The sequence below is a fragment of the Microplitis mediator genome, chromosome 1 (assembly GCF_029852145.1).
Source record: "Microplitis mediator isolate UGA2020A chromosome 1, iyMicMedi2.1, whole genome shotgun sequence".
NCBI classification, from domain to species: Eukaryota; Metazoa; Arthropoda; class Insecta; order Hymenoptera; family Braconidae; genus Microplitis; species Microplitis mediator.
Genome location: NC_079969.1, coordinates 13,197,939 through 13,221,051, shown reverse-complemented (window position 1 = coordinate 13,221,051; position 23,113 = coordinate 13,197,939). Strand labels below are relative to the sequence as shown.

At 30.0% G+C, this 23,113-nt stretch overlaps 1 protein-coding gene across 4 annotated transcripts in view; it reads right to left on the bottom strand.

Moving 5' to 3' along the window:
• The window catches only part of LOC130672925 (protein zyg-11 homolog B-like), a 61,947-nt gene that overhangs the window by 21,372 nt on the left and 17,462 nt on the right, over nucleotides 1-23,113 (bottom strand). Inside the window, exons 1-6 of one of the 4 annotated variants that reach the window (XM_057478820.1) lie at nucleotides 8,015-8,235; nucleotides 7,823-7,943; nucleotides 6,220-6,420; nucleotides 5,926-6,160; nucleotides 2,413-2,607; nucleotides 1,807-2,344 (exon numbers count right to left, since the gene is read on the bottom strand). In XM_057478820.1, the coding sequence (XP_057334803.1) occupies nucleotides 1,807-2,344; nucleotides 2,413-2,607; nucleotides 5,926-6,160; nucleotides 6,220-6,355 (1,104 nt within the window). In that variant the 5' untranslated portion in view covers nucleotides 6,356-6,420; nucleotides 7,823-7,943; nucleotides 8,015-8,235. Of the gene's footprint in view, nucleotides 1-1,806; nucleotides 2,345-2,412; nucleotides 2,608-5,925; nucleotides 6,161-6,219; nucleotides 6,421-7,822; nucleotides 8,237-23,113 lie in introns of those variants that run through there. The other 3 variants (XM_057479446.1, XM_057480161.1, XM_057478096.1) reach the window with 3 other exon arrangements.

Below are 23,113 nucleotides of genomic sequence, written 5' to 3'. Positions count from 1 at the left end.
TTACGACTATTAGTTTTTTGACAGAAATTTTATTTTTTACCCAAAACTCGTAAATCATCTATCTGAAAAATTTAAGCAATGTATATTCTTAAAGGAAATTGAATTCCCTACAAAAAAGGTCTCTTAGTAAATTGACGTAAAACGAGCCGTTTCTTTTTGACCGTCCCTTAAACATTTATTTGTTTTTTAAAATCATTGTTTCTATTTTGGATTTTTGTAACTACTAGAAATATTAAAATTTTTTTTGGCCAAGATACATATTCTTGAAGGAAATTTAATGCTCTACAAAAAAGGTCTCTTAACATTTTTTGCTAAATTCACTCCTTCGAAAGTTATTCAGGTTATTGAAGTCGTTTTGACTCAAATTCATCCTTGAATAACTTTCGAAGGAGTGAGTTAAGCAAAAAATGTTAAGAGACCTTTTTTATAGAGCATTAAATTTCTTTCAAGAATATGTATCTTGGCCAAAAAAAATTTTAATATTTCTAGTAGTTACAAAAATCCAAAATAGAAACAAAGAATTTGAAAAACAAATCAATGTTTCAAGCACGGTTACAAGGGAACGGCTTGTTTTACGTCAATCTACTAAGAGAGATTTTTTGTAGAGAATTCAATTTCCCTTAAGAATATATATTTCTCAAATTTTTCAGATAGATGATTTACGAGTTTTGGGTAAAAAATAAAACTTCTGTCAAAAAACTAAAAGTCGTAACGATACACCTCTTAATATCAATATTAAGGGCTCAAACTTGCACAATAATTTTTTTTGGTCATCAGGAATAATATTTTCACTGTGTCGAAAAAAAAAAAAAAATAGTCGATTTTTTTGGCCCAGTCTAATATATATATATATATATATATATATATATATATATATATAGAAAGTGTAGATTTGTCAAATTTTTCACGAACAATGTGGACATTCTTCGCGATGCTTATTCTTTGTAGTGTAGTTTTTAACCAATCAAAGACGTGATTTCTTACAATGAGTTACAAAAAAATTTTTTAAATACTTTTCAATTCTTCCATAAACTTTCAATCCTCCTAATTTTTAACCCTTCGTCCGTCGCGCTATGAGCGCAGCGCCGCAATTGTAATTAATAGAGTATTTAAAAAGAAAATAAATTTCCTAGTCTTTTGAAATTTTATAAGTTCTTCTACTATACTATTTAATATCAAATGAATAAATGATAATTGTTTTTCCGATATTTTAAATATTAAGAAAATAATTGTTTTGTTAGAAAACCTGGCAAACGCTGCAATTTGCCGCTGACGCGAGTGAACCCAGGCGTTGAATTTGTTCGAATTTTTTGCGCAGTGTTGCCAGTTACCATCGATGACTCATATCCAGCTCATTGAATTCATCTCTTTCTTTAATATTTTTATTTAATACAAAATTTTTATTTTAGTTAAAAAAATTCTAAAAAAATTACAATTGTCTAATCGTATAAGCTTGTGTGGTTTGAATTTTGAAAAATCTTAGTTATGATACTTGGCAACACCGAAATATTAAACACATGACGGCGGAACGCCGCAGCGCGACAAAAGAAGGGTGGCGAGACCGCGCGACGGACGGATGGTTGAGTATTAAATCCTTTTAGAAAGTTTCAAATCACCCGTTGTTCAATAATTTGGGGAGATTTCAAATTTTAATAATGATTCTGTTATATTTAGAAGAATAAAGATTTTTTATCAGATTTAATATCAGTGGATAAATATTTATAATGTAACATGAAACCATTTTGACAACCTCACATTTTCATCGAAGCATCAACAAGTATAAAAATTAATAGAAAATTAACTTACAATCAATCCTGGTCTATAATCTTTATTGGCAGGATTAATTAGACTATCTTCGTAACAAGCATCTGAATGTACAAGTCCTAAAAATTCTAAATGGGGATGATTTTTTAAAAATTCTTTAAGATCTTTTACTTCAATTTCATCTTTTCCAGAAATATCTAGGCTAGAAAGATATGGCATGCAATGCACTGCTCGAAGAAGGTCCGTTATCTTTGATCGGATGGGAGCAAACATCTCAAACGTGTGTGAATCTTTTTCATCAGAAATATCAAGATTTCTAAGTAAGTCGAGTTCCGAGAGAACAGTTTTGAGATTTCCATACCCGGTTATTTTAAGATTATACATAGCTAGACTTTTTAAGCGATTTTTACATTTTTTCAATGGTGTTATATCATCTACACGTGTACATGAAATATCAAGACTCTCCAATAAAGGCAAATCCTCAACAATAATTTCTAACCCGTGTTTGTTAAATTCTGTCCCGGAAACATTTAAAGTGTGAAGCGCTCGTAATTTGCTCAATGCCATAAATACACAAACTCTGTTAAAAATTTTAATAAAATTATTTATAAACACTTGATGACATTCATATAATAATTTTATTCTTACCTAGAACAGTCTATGAAACTTCCTTTTGCAACACTTAAAGATCTAAGATTGTCTAAGCTCCACTGTCCAAGACATCCTATTAAATCATTTATCGTGACCTTAAGTCCATTTACCTCTAAATCTATAATTTTATGCTGTTTCAAAACTTTTAAGCCTTTAACAGAAAGACTTGAAGCGTCTTTGAGTCTCACGTGCCTGTTGGTATAATGTAATTAATACAGCAGCAAAAAAATAATTATTAAAATGAGAGAAAAAAAATAGATTCAAGTAATTATTTTTCTTGTTCCCATAAATACTCAAAATAAGTAATTTTTTTTTGAGAATTAAATTGATAGTTCTTATTTTTAAAAAACTATTGCTTTACTTTAGTTGATAGTTCGCAAATTTATTACAATTAAAAACTTCAATAAAGCAATTGTTTGTCTAAATAAAAAAAAAAAGGAATTAAAGAAAGATATAATTAAAAATTTAAAAAAATGATTGCACTAAGAAAAAAATTTGTTTTTAGAACAAAATGAAATTTGGCAATGGTATTAAAAAAAATGAAGAATATATTAATTTGTTTGAGGGTTACCTTTTATAAACTATTAAATATTCAAATTTTTTTATTTAGTTGCGAAAATTAAGATGACAAACATCGATGAATAATAACTCAAAAATTTATTAAAAACATGATTTCTCGTTAGCCACCGTGGCTGAGCGTGAAAAAGCGTAGATCATAAGTCTCGCATGATCGGTTCGAATCTTAGGTAGGGTACAATTATTTACTTAAAAAAAAAAATATTTGTTAAGGTACAAAACTAATCTGAACAACATTAAACATGGTGGCCACAGATTTTTGAAACTGAAATTCCCTGACTTTTTCAGGTATTCAAGTCAAATAATTAAAAAATTCCCTGACCATATGCGATTACATTAAATCCTTGGAAATATTTATTCAATTCAAAATAAAGCGGTATAAGTCAGTTCAATAAATAATCAATCATTGTCGTTAAATGAAACTTTATTTTATTGTTTGTCAATGATCATAATTTTTTTTTATTTATTAAACGAATAATAGTTTATTTTTTATTTTAAATCTATGTTTTTATATAACTTACTCTATAATAAGATATAAATAAACTTTTCATTTTCACGAGAATAAATTTCATAAATAAGAACGTTTTATATAATATTAATAAAATATTAACGAAGTACGCGAATAATGAATATAGTGAAACTTATTAGTTCAATAATTATTTATACTTTTAATGTTTTTGGTTTTTAGTAGATCTCATAGGAATCTTTCTTTTGCATTTGTCCTCATGGTGGAATTTTCAAAGAATTTTGCCATAATTCATCATAATTCATCGAGTGGGTTTCAGAAATACCATTGGTTTAAAAGTTTATGCATGTATGTATAATATAATTTGAGCCCTTTATATTGATATTTAGAGGTGTCTGTTGATAATTTTCGATTTTTCATTTAGTAACATGGTAAAAAATACATAAATTTCGAAAAAATCAAGATACAAAAAATCTCTCCTGAACGATTTTGTAGCAAATTTACTGATCTATAAAAAAGGTCTCTTATGATTTTTGCATAAATTCAACCATTCACAAGATATCCGACGTCAAAGTTTAATACAATTCGAAGAACTTGTCTTTGCTTGTTCTGAATTTTATAGCATGTCAACTAATGAGAATTCAGAACTTCTCAATACAGTTTTTTGTAGGAAATTGAATGCTCTACAAGAAAAGTCTGATTCGAAATTGTCGCAGATTCAAACATTTCGAAGATATTGGGGACTTTTTAAGGGCGGCAAATTAAAGGGCATAAAATTTACTAAAAGAGTCATAAGGTCAGATTATCAAAAAAAATTTATTGAAGCCAATAAACTTTTTTAAAGACGAGCAAAAATTTGGAAAATTATTTTTGCGTCGGTTTTCTTAGGATTACTCCGGAACCGCGCATGATAAAAAAATTGTATTCCCGATCTGAAAACTAGAAACTTGAGGCTACAATTTGCTTCTTTTATTTTTACTCTACGACTATTTTTCACCGAGTTACATCATGTTGAAAATCACTCAAAAATTTGGAATTTTTTTATATCCCTTAATTTTTGTGACCAGTGTATAACGCGCCATGATGCGACGATAGCGGTCACAATTTTTAACGGATTTTAAACTGGACACACTTATTCTATGAATGATTAGCTTGATTGAGTTCAAAAATAAGCAAAATCGATCAACTAGTTTAGAAATAATAGACATTTGGAATTCTAGAAATAACGAAAAATGCTACTTTTTTCGTGAATAACTTTTGAATGGACGTATCTATACTCACTATGTAAACAAAAAAAAACTTAATAGCTGACAAAATAAACGATATTTTCCTGTTTTATACTTTGTTTTACGATAATTTTTCCAATTTTAATAAGGGTTGAAAGTTACATGATTGATTCTTGTGTTATGATAAAAATGTAATTGACTCATTATTATATACCTTTGAAAATTTTCGACAGATGATCATAATATTTTGCATACTGATTTTTAAGGAAATTATATTAATCAAGTTCAAAAATTTAAGGATCGGTTAAGTTTTTGGGAAATGGTGACAATGAAATTGTCGCTTCGATGGTTTTTTTCTTTCTATCTATCTTTCTAACGGAAACTTCTATTATTATTATGTATAAAGAACGTCAAAGCTGAGAAAATAAGCTATATTTTGCTTTTTTTACTCTGTTTTAGGATAATTTTTCAAATTTTTATAAAGGTTCAAAGTTACATGATTAATTTCTGTGGTATAGTTAAAATTTTATTGTTCTATCTTTGACAGTTTTCGACCTCGAAATTCATCAAAAATGTCAATAAAAAATTAATTTATACTTTAATTTTATCTTAGAACTTCAAAATAAAGAAAGCATGGAAAATTTACCTCCATTTCGGATGCCGAATGGCTTTTTATCTTGTCAATATGCATGTCAATAGCTTGAAGATCCTGACGATTGGTTTCTGATAAGACCTTTTTTTTTAATAGCCTTTTTAATTCTAACTGCTTCATTTTTTCGCTATTGGAATCAATTTCTACTAATTTTTTTTCAAGACGGTATTACAATCGCATTCGCGCCGTGTTACTTTTTGAACAGTTTCGACAAAAAAAAAAATTTTCGGATTTTTTCAGTAAAAAAAAAAGAAAGTCAAAATTTTTTCAGCTTTGGAATGAAATTCCTTAACTTTTCCCTGATTTTTCTAGTATATTTATAATTCCCTCATATTTTTAGGTTTTTCAGAAATGTGGTCACCAGGTTTAGATAAAACAAGACATGTTTAATAATATTTTTTCGACAAAATCAAATTTTTCTCTTAGTATTAATCAAGTAAATAAAATACTGGAATAAAGCAATGATTTTAGTTGATTGAAAAAAATAATTGCTTGGCACTATAGAAGTAACTAAAATTCTCAAATCAATCATTTTTCTTGAAAATATACATTTTTTTTCTCGGCTTAAATGAGCTTTTAAAATTAATTACCTCAATATGGTTGTTTTTGAGTCGAAAAGAGTTATAGTCAGGTCAGACAAGGCTTTTTTCTCGCAAAGAGAAGCTAATAATTGTTCGGAAATTTGAGCTGGCAAAAAAATTTCGGGATCTTTAAAATTAAGTCTCGTTAAAGAACAAAAATTAATATCATTCACAGATGCTGCTGCTGAGGATGCAGTAACTAATAGACCATTATCGTCATTAGCATTATAAATTAATCGTCCTTCTAAAATCAGAATACTTGTTTTTTCTGTTTTTGGTTTTTGAGACAATTAATTATTTTACCTTCTGTGGTGGTTGTTGAAAGTTGATTGAAATTGGTACTTCCGATATTACTTGAATGAACTTCACAAAGTGCTAAAACATTATCGCAGATAAAGTCCACACAAACTTCTTGCAGACTTCTTGGTGACTCAAACATTTTCAACCTTATTCAATATCCAATCAATAGTATTGAATACTTCTTATTAAAATAAATAACTGCTCCTACAATTAATTAATAAAAAATGTTTATATTAGTAACAATATTATTATAAATAAACTTCATGGATTTAAATGGTAAAAATTATAGGCTCAAATTTTTTGAAGAGGCCAATAAATGATTATTTCGTGTATATATATACTTCAATACAAGGAAAAGGACCTAGTTTCTGACTTTTGAGAGTAACAGTCAATGTTAAATTGAAATAGTTGTTAGAAAACTTAACTTTAAAAAAAATTGATTTCATCGACAAGTTTAGGATATTCTAAATAAATTCTTACAGTTTCGTTAATATTTTAAACAAATGTTTTAAAAATCGACATATGTGGACCCAGTTTCTGACACTCGTCGATTTCTGGGTTGCAGTTTCTGACCCTTGAATTGAAAGCAACTTATCACTCTAGATGTTATTTATGACAATTTAAAAATAATTAAACTTCATAAATCTTAAATTTCAATTGAAAAAAACAAAAATTTATTAAGAACTGAAAATTTCATAGAATTTTTAAAATTATTTTTCTACTCTTGGCAATTTTTTCAATCTAATTTTTTATTGAACTATTCAATGAAAATAATAAAATGTGATATATTTATAAATTCAGTAAAGTATATTAATCATTACTACAATAAGTATTTAAATTCTAACAAAGTTTAAATTTTTTCAATAATTATTCTCAGGATAACTCTTCTTGAATCACAAATGTAAAAGAGGTCCATAATAAAAAATGGTTGATGAAAATTTGAAATCTTTATAGCAGAAAATAATTCTTAAAAAACAATCAATAATATAATAAATTTTCATTTTTTGGCGTTTTATTGATACACAGATAACCATATTTACAATAGGTTAGAATCTTAGGGACAACAACTTCAACACGTGTAAAAAATTGGGCCCAGTTATTGACCTCCATATTTTAATAACAAAATTAAAAATAAAATTTTTTATTATAGCATATAACTATAGTTTAATTAATTACTGTCCTGTCCATAACTCTATTATCATGTTTTTATATTTACATAATTAAAAAAATTTCGATTGAATCTTCGTAGACTCTTACACGAAGTACTTAGACTACAAGTGAAAAATTACCCTCGCAGTGTCTTCAATCTTTAAGATTTTTTCTTATCCAGTTTTTATAGTTCATCAATTTGTAGTTGCTATTAATTGATTGTAAAATATATTTCGTAATGACTCGTATAATTTATTTCATAATTTAAGTGAAAAATTTTTTAAAAATTTCGATTGAAGCTGAAAAGATCAGAAACTCGGCCACGGACAATAATTGGATCCTTTACATTAGGGGTAGTTTTACAGAAAACACTGTTGTTTCAGTTATTTAAAAAAGAATAGCTCGATATTACTATAATAAAAAAAATTAAAGCTAAAAATATAAAAGTTAGACTCACCCTTCAAAGCAAGTTTACTTGATACTTGATAATAATGGGACGACAATCTGGGTATTGCATTTTTTCTATAATAGGATGTGAAGAACGATGTCCGTAAAAAATGTCAGCTCATATTTTTATTCTAAAAGGAATGAAAAACTCTAGTTAACTTTTCATTGACACAGTCAATAACTATTATGCTGAAGTAATCACGTTTTAACAAATTATCTATAGGTTTAAAGCACAAAGTTTTAAAACTTAATTATTATTCGATAATCATCTATTATGAAATTTATAAAAATGTTATTACGATTTCACTCAAATTTAACAGATTTTATTTGAGTTAGAAACTAACGAGTCAAGTTTTTGACCTATAGTATGATTATTATTGATACATTCGTACGGACATTTCCATTGTACTAGGTCACCAACAACTAAATCTAAGCTAAGAAACTTGACGCGACTTGTTATTACCGGAAGATCTAGTGGAAAAACGTCGGTTGACTCAGAGTTGCCAGAAAATTTTTGTCCCAGTCGCCCCATCTATGATCAAAAGTAGCGAAATATTTTAACAAGTCGCCCAATCATTTTCAAGTTTAAAATAATTCTGTTGGCTTACAATTTATTCTCTATTAGTCAATAAAAGTACACTAAAATTTACCGTATAAATTGAAATTAACTTTTTAAAAAGTATTATTGCAATAATTTTTTATGTAGTGAAAAATTATAGGATGTTTTTAGAATAAATTTGATGAAAAAATAATTGGAATTAAAAATTATATTAATATTTTGCAAATCATTAATTTTTTTTTATTGCAAAAACCAGAATATCGTTACGCAGGTTCTGATTAACATTTAAATGTAGAAATGTAAACACATTTCTTTATCTGATTGTTAAAAATAAAATAACAATTTACTTTCAACAGTTATGATGAAATCATCACGTTTAAATTTATAATTTTTTATAAGAAATAAAATTACTATTCGAAACCAAAATCCCAACGAACTGAACTATAAGACGAAAGAAATGAAATTTTTGAATGTATATGGGGCATTCCATGCCAAATCACCGAGGTTTTGACCCGACCCCCCTCGATTTCGCTGAAACTTTTTTATCATTTTTTATCCTACCAAAGATATTTTTCTGAATTTTTTCAGATTTTTTTACCCAACCCAAAAAAAGTTACGAATTTTTGAAAAAAACCGCTCTTTTTTTTTTTTAAATTGCTATAACTTTCTCAAAAATTAATCTTTCGGCACTTTTTTTTTTCAAAATTTGTGTTTTTAAATGTAGTTTTCAGAAAAAAATACAAAATATTTTTCGGAAGTCACGATATATGAAATATTTCAGTTTTTTCAATAAAACCGTTATTTTTTCGAAGTCCGACACCTTCGATTCTCAATTTTTTTGTCTCAAAAAAAACTTCAACCAAGGCAGTATTTAACCCCGCTATTCCCATTTTGTGCCGACTTTCCTTTATATTTTTTTCTTTCGATTGAAAATACAGAAATTTCTAAATTTGGCTTATTTTTTGTGACTTTGCGCTGAACCCGACTAGAATTTCTTCCTGATTTGCCTGAAGTACCATAAGGACCTTATCAGGTTAATGTAAGGTTTGCCTTATTAGGGCAAACCTGACAAGTTCCTTGTCAGGACCTCATCAGGATAACCTTATTCAAAAAAAAAAGTTATTTGCCATCAGGTCAACCTGACGAGTTCCTGATCAGGACCTCATCAGGATATTCCTATACAAATAAAAAGTTATTTGTCATCAGGTCAACCTGACGAGTTCCTGATCAGGACCTCATCAGGATATCCCTATTCAAAAAAAAAGTTATTTGTCATCGGGTCAACCTGACAAGTTCCTGATCAGGACATCGTCAGGATATTTCTATTAGAAAAAAAGTTATTTGCCATCGGGTCAACCTGACGAGTTCCTGATCAGGACCTCGTCAGGATATCTCTATTAAAAAAAAAGTTATTTGCCATCGGGTCAACCCGACAAGTTCCTGATCAGGACCTCGTCAGGATATCCTTATTCAAAAAAAAGTTATTTGCGATCGAGTCAACCTGACGAGTTCCTGATCAGGAACGTATCTGGATATCCTTATTCAAAAAAAAGTTATCCGATTCCTTCAAATATTTCATTTACAGGCTAAAAATTTAAAAAAGTACAAAAGAATACTATATAAAAATCACGTCAATCATTGTAGCACAGATTTTTTACTTCTTCATCAGTTATTCTTTGACATCATAATGAATATTATATTTACATTTTCAAGATCACTTGTGTATGTCAGCCCAGTGGATAGCATCAAGGACTTTGAATCGAAAGGACGCAGGTTCGAGCCCAGCAGTTATTGGGATTTTTTCATCGATAAAAAATATGTTTACTTCCTCTAATTAATGCTTTCAATATAATAGATAACATTCTCGATCGAATTAAAATTCTCTTATTTTTTTTTTGCAATTTAATATTTTTTTTAAAAATAATTACTAATAAGGTAATCCAGAGTAAATTAAGAGTAAAAATTCAGAGTGAATCCCGAAAAAGTTTAACAACCCGGGAAAAAATGATTTTGCCTAATCATATATGATTATATATGTTCATATATATGATCATATATGATTATATATAATCATATATGAAGTTATATATAATCATGCATGATTATATATGGGGTCATATATAATTATATGTAATTATATATGACCCCATACATAATTAGATCTGATCATACCTGGCTGTTATAAGCCCATATATAAGTCTATATATAATCAGATCTGATTATATATAAGTCTATATATAATTAGATCTGATCAGATCTGATTATATATAAGTCTATGTATAGTTAGATATGATCATACCTGGCTGTTATTTTCCTATATGTAATCATACATAAGTCTATATATGATCAGATCTATTTATATATAAGTCTATATATAGTTAGATCTGATCATACCTGGCTGTTATGACCCCATATATAATCATGTACAAGTCTATATGGGGCATTCCATGCCAAATCACCGAGGTTTCGGCCCGACCCCCTTCGATTTCGCTGAAAATTTTTTATCATTTTCTACCCTACCAAAGACATTTTCCTGAATTTTTTCAGATTTTTTTACCCAACCCAAAAAAAGTTACGAATTTTTGAAAAAAAACGCTCTTTTTTTTTCAAATTGCTGTAACTTTGACACAAATTGACCTTTTGGCACTTTGTTTTTTTTGAAAAATTTTGTTTTTAATTGTAGTTTTCAGAAAAAAATTCAAAAAATTTTTCGGAAGTCACGATATATAAAATATTTCAGTTTTTTCAATAAAACCGTAATTTTTTCGAAGTCGGAAACCTTCGATTCTCAATTTTTTTGTCTCAAAAAAAACTTCAACCAAGACAGTATTTAACCCCGCCATTCCCATTTTGTGCCGACTTTCCTTTATATTTTTTTTTTTCGATTGAAATTAAAAAAATTTCTAAATTTGGCTTATTTTTTATGACTTTGCGCTGAAGTTTCTTTGGATTGTTTTTAAAAGCTCAGAAGTTGAATAAAATTAGACAATAACAACCGTAAAGTGTATTAGGGGCAAGATTTGATTTTTTCGGAAGAAAATTCCCAATTTTGAAATACAGTGAAACCTAAACCTACAATCAACCTTCTCACTAAGACAATTTATAGATAAACTCAGAAAAATATCGATAGCCCGAACTGAGAATCGAACCTAGACCATGTCGGTATCGCGCCGAGTGCTCTACCAGTTGAGATATCCGGTACTATACTATATTCCGTTCAATTTGATCTAAAATTGTCTATAAGGCTATCGATATTTTTCTGAGTTTATCTATAAATTGTTTTAGTGAGAAGGTTGATTGTAGGTTTAGGTTTCACTGTATTTCAAAATTGGGAATTTTCTTCCGAAAAAATCAATTCTTGCCCCTAATACACTTTACGGTTGTTATTGTCTAATTTTATTCAACTTCTGAGCTTTTAAAAACAATCCAAAGAAACTTCAGCGCAAAGTCATAAAAAATAAGCCAAATTTAGAAATTTTTTTAATTTCAATCGAAAAAAAAAAATATAAAGGAAAGTCGGCACAAAATGGGAATGGCGGGGTTAAATACTGTCTTGGTTGAAGTTTTTTTTGAGACAAAAAAATTGAGAATCGAAGGTTTCCGACTTCGAAAAAATTACGGTTTTATTGAAAAAACTGAAATATTTTATATATCGTGACTTCCGAAAAATTTTTTGTATTTTTTTCTGAAAACTACAATTAAAAACAAAATTTTTCAAAAAAAACAAAGTGCCAAAAGGTCAATTTGTGTCAAAGTTACAGCAATTTGAAAAAAAAAGAGCGTTTTTTTTCAAAAATTCGTAACTTTTTTTGGGTTGGGTAAAAAAATCTGAAAAAATTCAGGAAAATGTCTTTGGTAGGGTAGAAAATGATAAAAAATTTTCAGCGAAATCGAAGGGGGTCGGGCCGAAACCTCGGTGATTTGGCATGGAATGCCTCATATATGATCAGGTCTGATCATATATGAGTCTATACATAATTAGATATAATCATACCTGGCTGTTATAACTCCATATATAACCATATATGAGTCTATATATGATCAGATCTGATCATCTATAAGTCTATATATAATTAGATATAATTATACCTAGCTGTTATAACCCCATATATGATCGTATATAAGTCTATACATGATTAGATCTGATCAGACATGATTGATACAAACCCATATATAATTATATATAGGCCTATATATAATTAGATCTGATCAGACGTGACTGATATAAACCTATATGTAGTTATATATGTCTATGATTAAATCTGATCAGATTTCATTGATATGAAACCTATAAATATTTAAATATATATATATATATATATATATATATATATATATATATATATATATATATATATATATATATATATATATATATATATATATAAATAATATGACAATTTTTTAATGTCAATGTTAATAAATTTTTATTCTGTCAACTATCAATCAAACTTAAATCCCCAATACTTAAAAAATGTTCAAAGGTTTCGGCAGTAATTTAAAAGTATAAAGTATCAATTTGATTATTTGAGTTAAGTAATGCCATAAACGTTTCTTAATTGTAAGTGTATAACAGACTAGAGGATCAGACTACAAACCATCGATAACCAAAGTTAAGCAGCATCGGCGTTGGACATTAATTGGATGGGTGACCTCGTAGTAAAATAATTGTCGATGGTTAATAATTTTTTTTTTTTTTTTTATTTAATTTTAACCGACATTGATATTGATGAAGACAATAAATCCTAATTAAACTACTTAATTAATAATTTACAGATATTCGAAATGAGATTCTAAAAATGACTATATTCGTTCATGCATAATTATATATAATCATATATGATCATGTATAAACAGATCAAGTTATGTATGATCAGACCTGGCCAATTTTTGGATCTGATCATATATAGACAATTATGCATGATCATATATGATTAGGCAAAATCATTTTTTCCCGGGAAAGAAAATTTTAAATAATGCTCAATTATACTTACAAAAAATTAATAGGCCGATAGGTGGCGAAACAGAGAAGTCGAGATAGTGTAAGTGAGGAAGGAAAATAAAGAAATAAAAGGGCATAATAGCTGAAAAATAATAAAAGTTGCAAAAAAAGTAAGTTAATATTGTAAGAAAGCTGAGGAGTGATAAAAAAAAGTGGTGAGGAAAAGATAAAGTGGAAAAAAAGGTCAGGAAAAAGAGGGTGAAGTAAAGGTTATACCGAAAGACTCTAAAAAAAGCGGCAAAGAAAAAGTGGTGAGTGTAAAAAATAAAGGAAACGTGCTAGGAGAGACACCTGTAAGCACAGGGGCTAACATCAAGACAAGAAGGAAGGTCGAGTTCGAGGACATAAGAAAGTACACGTTGAGAAGCAACCAACAGATGGCGGGGAAAGCGCAAAAATAAGACGAGCCTACAGTGACAGCGGAGATGCTGAATGTACACTCATTGTCATTAATGCCTGGCCCAGTGCAGCCAGATCGCGGACGAAAAGTTCCCCTTCTTTCGCACCATTTTAGCATCACTCACAGCTTAAACGGTGCTTGGGAAGGGGAACTTTTCGTCCGCGATCTGGCTGCACTGGCCTGGCCCCCTGCATGGCTAAGATTCTATAGCCTGGGGGACCAGGCATTAATGACAACGAGTGTAAATAACGAGGATGAGAAGAGAGACGACATGATGACAGAGGAGAACAAGAATGTAAGCAGTGTAAAGGTTGTAAATAAGAAGGTGGATGAGCAAAGCAGCAAAACAAAAGATGATAAAGATGACAATGTCAAGGAGACAGAAGAAGCGGAGAGTGACAAAAAAATGGAAGAGCAAATAACGGAAAACAAGGAAAAAATAACAGCAAGAGGCAACGGGGCGAATAATAAAAATAGGAAAAATAATGAAAGTGATAGCGAAAGTGAAGACGGAGAGAGAAATGTGACAGACGAGAATACAGTAATGATTAAAAACATGATGGAAGAATGGAGTAAAAAATGGGAATTAGAAAAGCGGAGAATGGAGCAGATAGCAAGCAAAATGGACAAGATGTTGAGGACGCAGCACGAAAAAGAAGTCAATGAAATGAAAGAGTGCAAAGAGATCATCAAGCAGGCACTAAACGGATATGAGTGCTTAAATTGTGAGAGGTATGCAGATGGATTAGCACAAATAATGAAAAATGCGGAGTACGAAAGAGGAATGTGGTATGAGGAGAGGGAAAACTTGAAAGCAAAAATTAATGTGCTGGAAAAGGAAGTGGCGGTGCTAAATAAAGGCCTGGAAAAAGAAAAAGAGAAGCAAAAAATAATAACAGGAGCATGCAGTGTGAGTAATGATATGCAACAGAAGACGGGGCAGATATACAGAGAAAGATCATGATCACGAAACAAAAATACGACAACTCACAACAGAGACCAACAGACGAGCACGCACAGGAGTGGGGAAAACAACAACGAGATACAGACACAAAATAGTGGAAGAGAAAAGAGCGCAGTGGAAATGAAAAACACGAGAGCGAGAAATGAACGAGAGATAGGAGCAGCGTTAAATAATAATAACGATAACGAGGAGAGACAAAACAGAATAATTGCAAATAAGTGGCCGAGTGATAAACCGAAAGAACTGACAGAAGAGGAGTGGCAGAGTGAAAAAGATAGACGGGCGAGAAGAAGAAATAACATTTGTATACGATTCAAAGAAGGAGAGCATGAGGAGGCTATTAAAACCGTGGAAAATAGAATTAAGATAAGTATAGAGAGAAAAAATGTAAGAATAGGCTATAAAAATATGGTAATTGTATATTTTGACAGCTTTGTAGAAAAGAAAGCGGTTTTATTAAATAGAGCGGAACCTTAAGGAACGAATGTTTACATCGATGATGATAGTACGGAAAGAGAGGTGCAAGTGCAGAGGTGGCTGAGAGACATAGTACATACGGAGAGAGAAAAAGGAAATGAGGCGAGAGCAAGTTACATGAAAGTATGCGTAAACAATGAATGGCACAAATGGGACGAGAAGCGAGGAAAGCTCATAAAAGAGGATGAAAGGTATGTGTGAAAAAGGAATGAGTGTGGGGAGGGGAAAATGTGCAATAAATGTAAAGGGGAACCCGGGAAAAAATGATCAGACCTGACCATGCCTGTTCATGTATGATCAGGCCTGAAATTAAACCTGATCATGCCTGTTCATGTATGATTAGGCCTGAAATTAGACATGATCAGGCCTGATCATGCCTGTTCATGTCTGTTCATGTCTGAAGCGTTAAATACGCTCATGCCTGCTCATACCTGTCCATGCCTGGTCATGTCTGTTCATGCCTGTTCATGTCTGAAGCGTTAAATACGCTCAGGCCTGATCATACCTGTCCATGCCTGTTCATGCCTGGTCATATATGTACATGTCTGTTCATGGCTGTTCATATCTGCTCATAGATCTAAAATTTTGTTGACCAAGAATCTATCACGTATAAGATTTTTATTACTTGAAGTTCATACGAAACTTACTTTTCAACTAAATCTCTTAGGTCAGTGGGTAGCGAGTTACACTTTCGAGCGCCAGGTCCACGGTTCAAATCCTGCACACACCCGAATTTTTTATTTTTTCTATTTTTATAGCAATAATTATATACATGTATAATTGAATATAGTTATACATAATTATATATAATTATATAGGGCCATTTTTTATATATAATTTTTTTACCCGGATGGGCATGAACAGACATGAACATACCTGATCAGACCTGAACATGCCTGATCAGGCCTGAAGACTCATGCCTGTTCATGTCTGATCAGGTCTGATCATTTTTTCCCGGGAATGTAGAGTGATGAGTTGGAATGTCGCGGGGTTAAAAAAAGAAAAGGAAATAAATGGGATATTAGAGGGAAATGATATAGTTTTTTTAATGGAGACATGGGTGGAGGAAAAAAATGTAAAAAGCGCAGTAAGCAATCTGAGTAATAAGTTTAAATGGTGGATGATAACGGCAAAGAAAAAAGGAAAGAGAGGAAGAGCTAGTGGAGGACATGGGGTGGGAATAAAGAAGGAAATAGCGAATGAATGGCGAGTGATGGAGTGGGAATATGGATACAAAATAGAAAAAAAAGCAAATGAATTGGAAAAAAATAAAAAAAATGCGGGGGAGATAATTATATCGGTGTACAGGTGTGAAGGTGAACTAGAAACACTAGAGCACTTGATAGAATGTGAGAGCGCGAGAAAACATAAAAAAAGAGGTGACTGATAGAATGTGGGAATGGGATGAAATAATTGAGAGAAGTGAGATAAAACAAATGCTAATAAATAAGCTAAGTGGTGAGATAGATGAGGACCTGTGCGCTTACTTTCGGGAAATAGAAAGTTTAATTAAGGATCGAGCAGTAGCGAAAGAGTCTTAGTTTGTAATTAGGCAGGACAGGGAACATGAGAAAATAAAAACGGGGGAGTTTAATAGAGGATGTAAATACGAATAAAATAAATTAATAAGTAGAAGAAAATAAAAAAAAAAAAAAAAAAAAATGTAAAGTATAAATAGAGGAAAGGTTAAGATGGATGATATATATGTTGTATGTTGTAAAACTTGTAAAGTATAAAAGTAGAAATGTAAAGATGGATGAGACTTATATTGTAAAGTTTTGTAAAACGCAATTTTGTGATACAAATAAAATAAATTATTATTATTACTTACAAAAATTATATTTTGGAGTGTTTAGAAAATATTTAAAAAATTGAATTTTTTTTATAAAATTTTGGGAGTACCTCGTTTTGCCTCCTCTTTCCTATGTCTTAAAATATATAAAAAATAGATGTATGAAAATATTTCAAAAATATATAATTTTGTTATATTACTTTTCTCGTGTTGTTGGTTTGATCAACAATATATTATCATAATTATATTATTTATAGATTTGAAATATATTGTTCATATAATTTTTTCATATTTTCAAACATGTATTTCTCAAATATTCGAAGATATATTTTTAATGTATTTAAACCACATTTAAAATATGCACAAGAATCAGCCAAAAGATGGCTATTAAAAATAGATTCTTTATGCATGTTTAATGTACACTAACGCAAAAAATAAAAGGAACAGAAAAATTTTTGAAAAAATCCGAAATTTTGTTTTGATTCAAAAACTTTTTTTTTGTTGGCTAGAAAGTATTTTTTATTTTTGTATAGTGAGAAAAATTATTCAACGGAACATTAATGGCATAATGTAATTAATCATCTACTATATGACGACCAAAACAGGCACTTGTCACTCTGTCAAAAAACAGATGTTACGTCTGGCAAAATTTAGACGATTTTATTTTAATTTTATAATTTTTTAAATAAGTAAAACAGAATAATGAGAGTATACATTAAGTGCCTCGATGGTCAGTTTTAGAAATCGTTTTGGTGCGTCACAAAAGCTTTTAACGGCTTAAACCAAAACAAACAAATAAATAGGAATTTTTATCAGTTTTCGAATACTAGATAAGAGCTGAACACATTTTAAACTCATTAAAAAAAATGTTTTAACAAAACAAATGACTCATTTTTAATGTTTTAGCTAAAAATATTTCATAAAGATAATTCATAAAAAATTATTTCATAGTCCGATAAATAATAACATTTTATTATTTTTATAAATAATAAATAATGTTTAAAGGTTCTAGGTGAAAAATACCAGACCTAGTAAATAATATAATATTCTATAAATAATAATTAATAAATAATGTTAAAGGTTCTAAGTGAGGACACTAGACCTGGTAAATAATTTAGTATGTTATTAATAATAATTAAAAAATAATAGTAAATGGTTTTAAGTGAGAACACTAGACCTGGTAAATAATTTAGTAGGTTATTAATAATAATTAATAAATAATAGTAAAAGGTTCTAAGTGAGAACACTAGACCTGGTAAATAATATAATATTTTATAAATAATAATTAATAAATAATGCTCAAAGGTTCTAGGCAGCTTGCCAGGCCTGATAAATAATAGCCAATAATAAATAATAATTTAATAAATAAATAATAATTCATAATAGTAAAAATGATGTACATGAATATATGATGTACATGAGTATGTGTATGCATGCGTGTGTGTGTTTTGCTCACGTGTAAATGTGCTTGCGTGTGGGTGGACACATATACGCACACATATGTACACATACTCATACGAGGGCATCCACTTGTAGTGGGAGTTCATACGACACTCTGGAAAATCTAAGAGTGAGGGTAAGGGCCCAGGAATTCGGACACTTAATTGGTCACGCTTTTTCCCCCAATTGAGGTCAACTGGAACGCCCCGAAAATCGACACCCGAAAAATTGGTCGTGTGAACTCTCTCTCTTGACCAGGATCTCCAAATATGCGGATCGTAAATCAAACTTAGGTTCAGTGGCCGGGTTCCCCCGGGATCCTCCACGTAGAATGGACGAGTATATTTTTAATTAGTCAGTGAGCGTTGTACTAAGTGTTCTCTAGTATATCTTTTTATTTAAATATTTTCGCAACGGTAAATACTGCAAGGTGGAAACCCAGGTATGTTAATAAATATTTAATATAAAATACCACAGATAAAATTTTGTAAGAGACTGAAAAATAGTCTGGTCACAAATTATTATATTTGAATTTATATGGGAATAATTAACTTTTGTAAGAGACTGAGAAATAGTCTGGTCACAAATTATTATATTTGAATTTATATGGAATAATTAAATTTTGTAAGAGACTTTAAGAAATAGTCTGGTCACAAATTATTATATTTGAATTTATATGGGAATAATTAAATTTTGTAAGAGACTAAGAAATAGTCTGGTCACAAATTATTATACTTGAATTTATATGGAATAATTAACTTTTGTAAGAGACTGAGAAATAGTCTGGTCACAAATTATTATATTTGAATTTATATGGAATAATTAAATTTTGTAAGAGACTTTAAGAAATAGTCTGGTCACAAATTATTATATTTGAATTTATATGGGAATAATTAAATTTTGTAAGAGACTAAGAAATAGTCTGGTCACAAATTATTATACTTGAATTTATATGGAATAATTAAATTTTGTAAGAGACTTTAAGGAATAGTCTGGTCGCGAATTTTATAATTGAATTTATATTTTGATTAATTAATTTTATTTAAGTGTTGTTTTAACATTTAAATTTTGTGTTTAGAATTTATATTGGAATAATTAGTTTTTATTCGTTTTTAAATTGTATTTGAATAATTAATCTTTGCTACGTGCTGTTTATCATTTTTATTCGGTTTAATATTTGTATTTGAATAATTAATTTTATTAAGTGCTGTTTACACTTAATATTACGTTTAAAGTTGTAATTAAATAATTTTCAATAACTAAATTTTTGTAATAGTTATTTAGCAACCAATAATATTTGTACGGTTTTACAATATATGTATTAAATTTAAACAGAGAATTCATCATTTAATTTAACCTTCACCAACAATATTATTAAGACAAAAACCTCTGGAGTTCCCGGTCTATAGGCTTCGGCTTGGGCCAAATACTCACAAACTTAAATAATTACGTACCAATTTTTGGACGTAACACAGAGGAGTACCCGTGCCAGAATTGTTTTCAAGAATAGAATATAATAACAACTTTGAAATACCTATCTAACCAGGAACAGCACAATAATAGGTTGGGCGCGATCTAGTGGCGAGCACTGAACTCTACTTCCACTACTGCTTGGCACCGGTGACTTTCTCCTCCCCCATGTATATCTTCTCCCAGTAAATTTTTCTCTTAGGTCTTTTCCATTAAAAATCAAATTTACATTTACACTTACATTATGGTTTTGGTCTCATTCGATTCGAAATAGTTCAGTCGATGTGCACGAAAAAACGGTGCAAGATCATAATCGGCGTCGGCACAAACCGATTTTGAAAAATTTTTTTTCAAAATGCTACAAAAAATTTAAAACAAAAAGTTGACTTAAATTTGGTGTGTGCAAATTTTTTTTTTATAAAAAAATGAAATGTAAAATTGATTATCTCAAATAAGTATCGTTATGTTTAGGATTTAATAACGAACAGAATGAATTCTGACCGAAATCTCTACGACGAATAGTTGCTGAGATAAAAATTATTGAAGCGTGAAAAACAAAAAAGCGCGTCCCCGGGAAAAAAATGATCAGGCCTGACCATGCCTGTTCATGTATGATCAGGCCTGAAATTAGACCTGATCATGCCTGATCATACCTGTTCATGTCTGAGGCGTTAAATACACTCAGGCCTGTTCATGGCTGTTCATGTCTGTTCATGCCTGACCATGTCTGTTCATGTCTGAAGCGTTATATGCGTTCAGGCCTGATCATACCTGCCCATGCCTGTCCATGTCTGTTCATGTCTGTTCATGTCTGAAGTGTTAAATACAGTCAGGCCTGATCATGCCTGTTCAGGCCTGATCATGTCTGTTCATGGCTGTTCATGTCGGAAGCGTTAAATACAGTCAGGTCTGATCATGCCTGATCATGTCTGTTCATGGTTGTTCATGTCTGAAGCGTTAACTACGCTCAGGACTGATCATACCTGCCCATGCCTGGTCATGTCTGTTCATGTCTGAAGCGTTGAATAAGCTCAGATCTGATCAGGCCTGTTCATGCCTGGTTATGTCTGCTCATGTCTGTTCATAGATATAAAATTTTTTTGACCAAGAATCTATCACGTATAACCCGGGAAAAAAGGATCAGACCTGATCAGACATGAACAGGCATGAGTGTTAAGACTTTCAGTGCTTGAAGTTCGTACGAGACCTATTTTTCAACTCAATCTCTTAGGTCAACAGGTAACGAGGCGAACTTTCAAGCGCAAGGTCCACGGATCGAATCCTAGACACGCCCATATTTTTTATTTTTTTTTTCATTTTTATAGAAATAATTATATATAATTGTACATAGTTATGCATAATTGTATATAATTATATAGGACCATTTTTTATATATAATTGTTTTACCAGAATGGGCATGAACAGGCATGAACAGACCTGATCAGACCTGAACATGCCTGATCAGGCCTGGTCAGGCATGGTCATTTTGCATGTCTGATCAGGCCTGAAGACTCATGCCTGCTCATGTCTGATCAGGCCTGAACATTTTTTCCCGGGATCATCTTGTCCGCGCGCGTATAAACAAAAGGCTGTAACTCGGCAGCAAATAAATATTTTTTTTATTCTCTTGGTGAATTATATATCAACCATAAAAAAAAATTGGTAACTTCCAAAAAAATTTTTTCGAATTTAAAATTTAAAAAAAGTAAAAATCACTTTTTGTTAAATAAACAATAGAAAAAATGAAAAATAAATAAAATGACCAAATGAATAATTTTGTTTGAACAATTACCCAAACAATCATGGTTAATGGCAGTTAAAATAATTTGTTTTTCCATAAGAAAATGCGTTTTAAATGTAACGTTTATATTTAAAAATATTGTTGTTACGCGTACTTGTCCCAATAATTTTAGTGATGGATTAGCTCGTCGCTTCCAGGGTTAGGGTTTGGGACTTCTTAAGTACTACTTATTGCTAAAAGGAAACCAGAACTCTGAGATAGAATAGAACACAAACATTTTATTAAATAAATTTACAAGAAAGAAAGAAAAATAATTCATACAGTGTGCATGACATATGACGATAATAATAATAATAATAATAATGTCTAGTACAGTATCAGTGTGCAAATAAACTTAACGTAGGCTGAGGGGAGGTAATGATAGAGTTATATTAGTTGGTGGATCTCTGAGAATAATGATGATGATTTTTTTTTTTAGTGGCGTGCTTGAGATATATATAAAAATAATAATAATAACCTTGGGTAGGTATGGCAGAGTCAAAAAAAAGAAAATAATAATAATAAACCCCAAAAAAAACTTCTTTCCTTTAAAATAATAACGAAACTTTGACTTTCTCTGTTATGTGAAAACAAAAAAAACTTTCTTTAATTAAATGAAAATGCTTATTCGAACCTTTTTCACCCTCAGTGCAGCACAGAAAAAACAGTTTACTTGGTTCAAGAAAAATATTGTCTTCCGAATTTTCTTTCTTGATTTAATAAAAGTAGAACACTTGATTCAAAAACTTTTTTTTTGGTTAAGACAGTAAATTCTCTTGCTCCAAAAAAATTTATTTTTGAAGCGAAATTGAAAATTTCTTGGTTTAAGAAAAAAAATTCTTGGCTACAGAAAATAAGTCATCTCTTGCCAAAAAATCAACGTTTTGAACGAAAAAAAGTTTAACTTCGGCCAAAAAACTTTTTCTTGCCCCAAGAAAAAAAATTTCTTACTCCAAAAAATCAAAGTTTTGAACGAAAAAAAGTTAACTTGGGCTAAGAAAAAATCTCTTGGCCCAAGAAAAAAATTCTCTTGCTCCAAAAAATAAATTGCTTAAGTGAAAATAAAAGTTGCTTGGGCCAAGAAAAAGAAATTTAATGCTCCAAAAGCTTGCTTCTTCAATAAAGACTTTAATTTTTCTTAGTCAAAAATGTATTCTCTCTCCGACAGGTTGACATGTTAATTCTTTTTTTTTTTTTTTAATCTGAAGCGTAATTTTTTGTTTTTTTTTTCCGAGCAAAATTATTCAAGACTTGAATTTCAAGTAAACTTTAATATTAAATATTAAAGTCATGATGTATTATAGGATATACCATAGTACAATTCAAAAGGGTACTTGAAGTTCTGTCAAATATCAGAAAAGCACTCGAATAAAATCGTAATGAATTTTGGAATATAACACTTCTAAAATAAATGTCT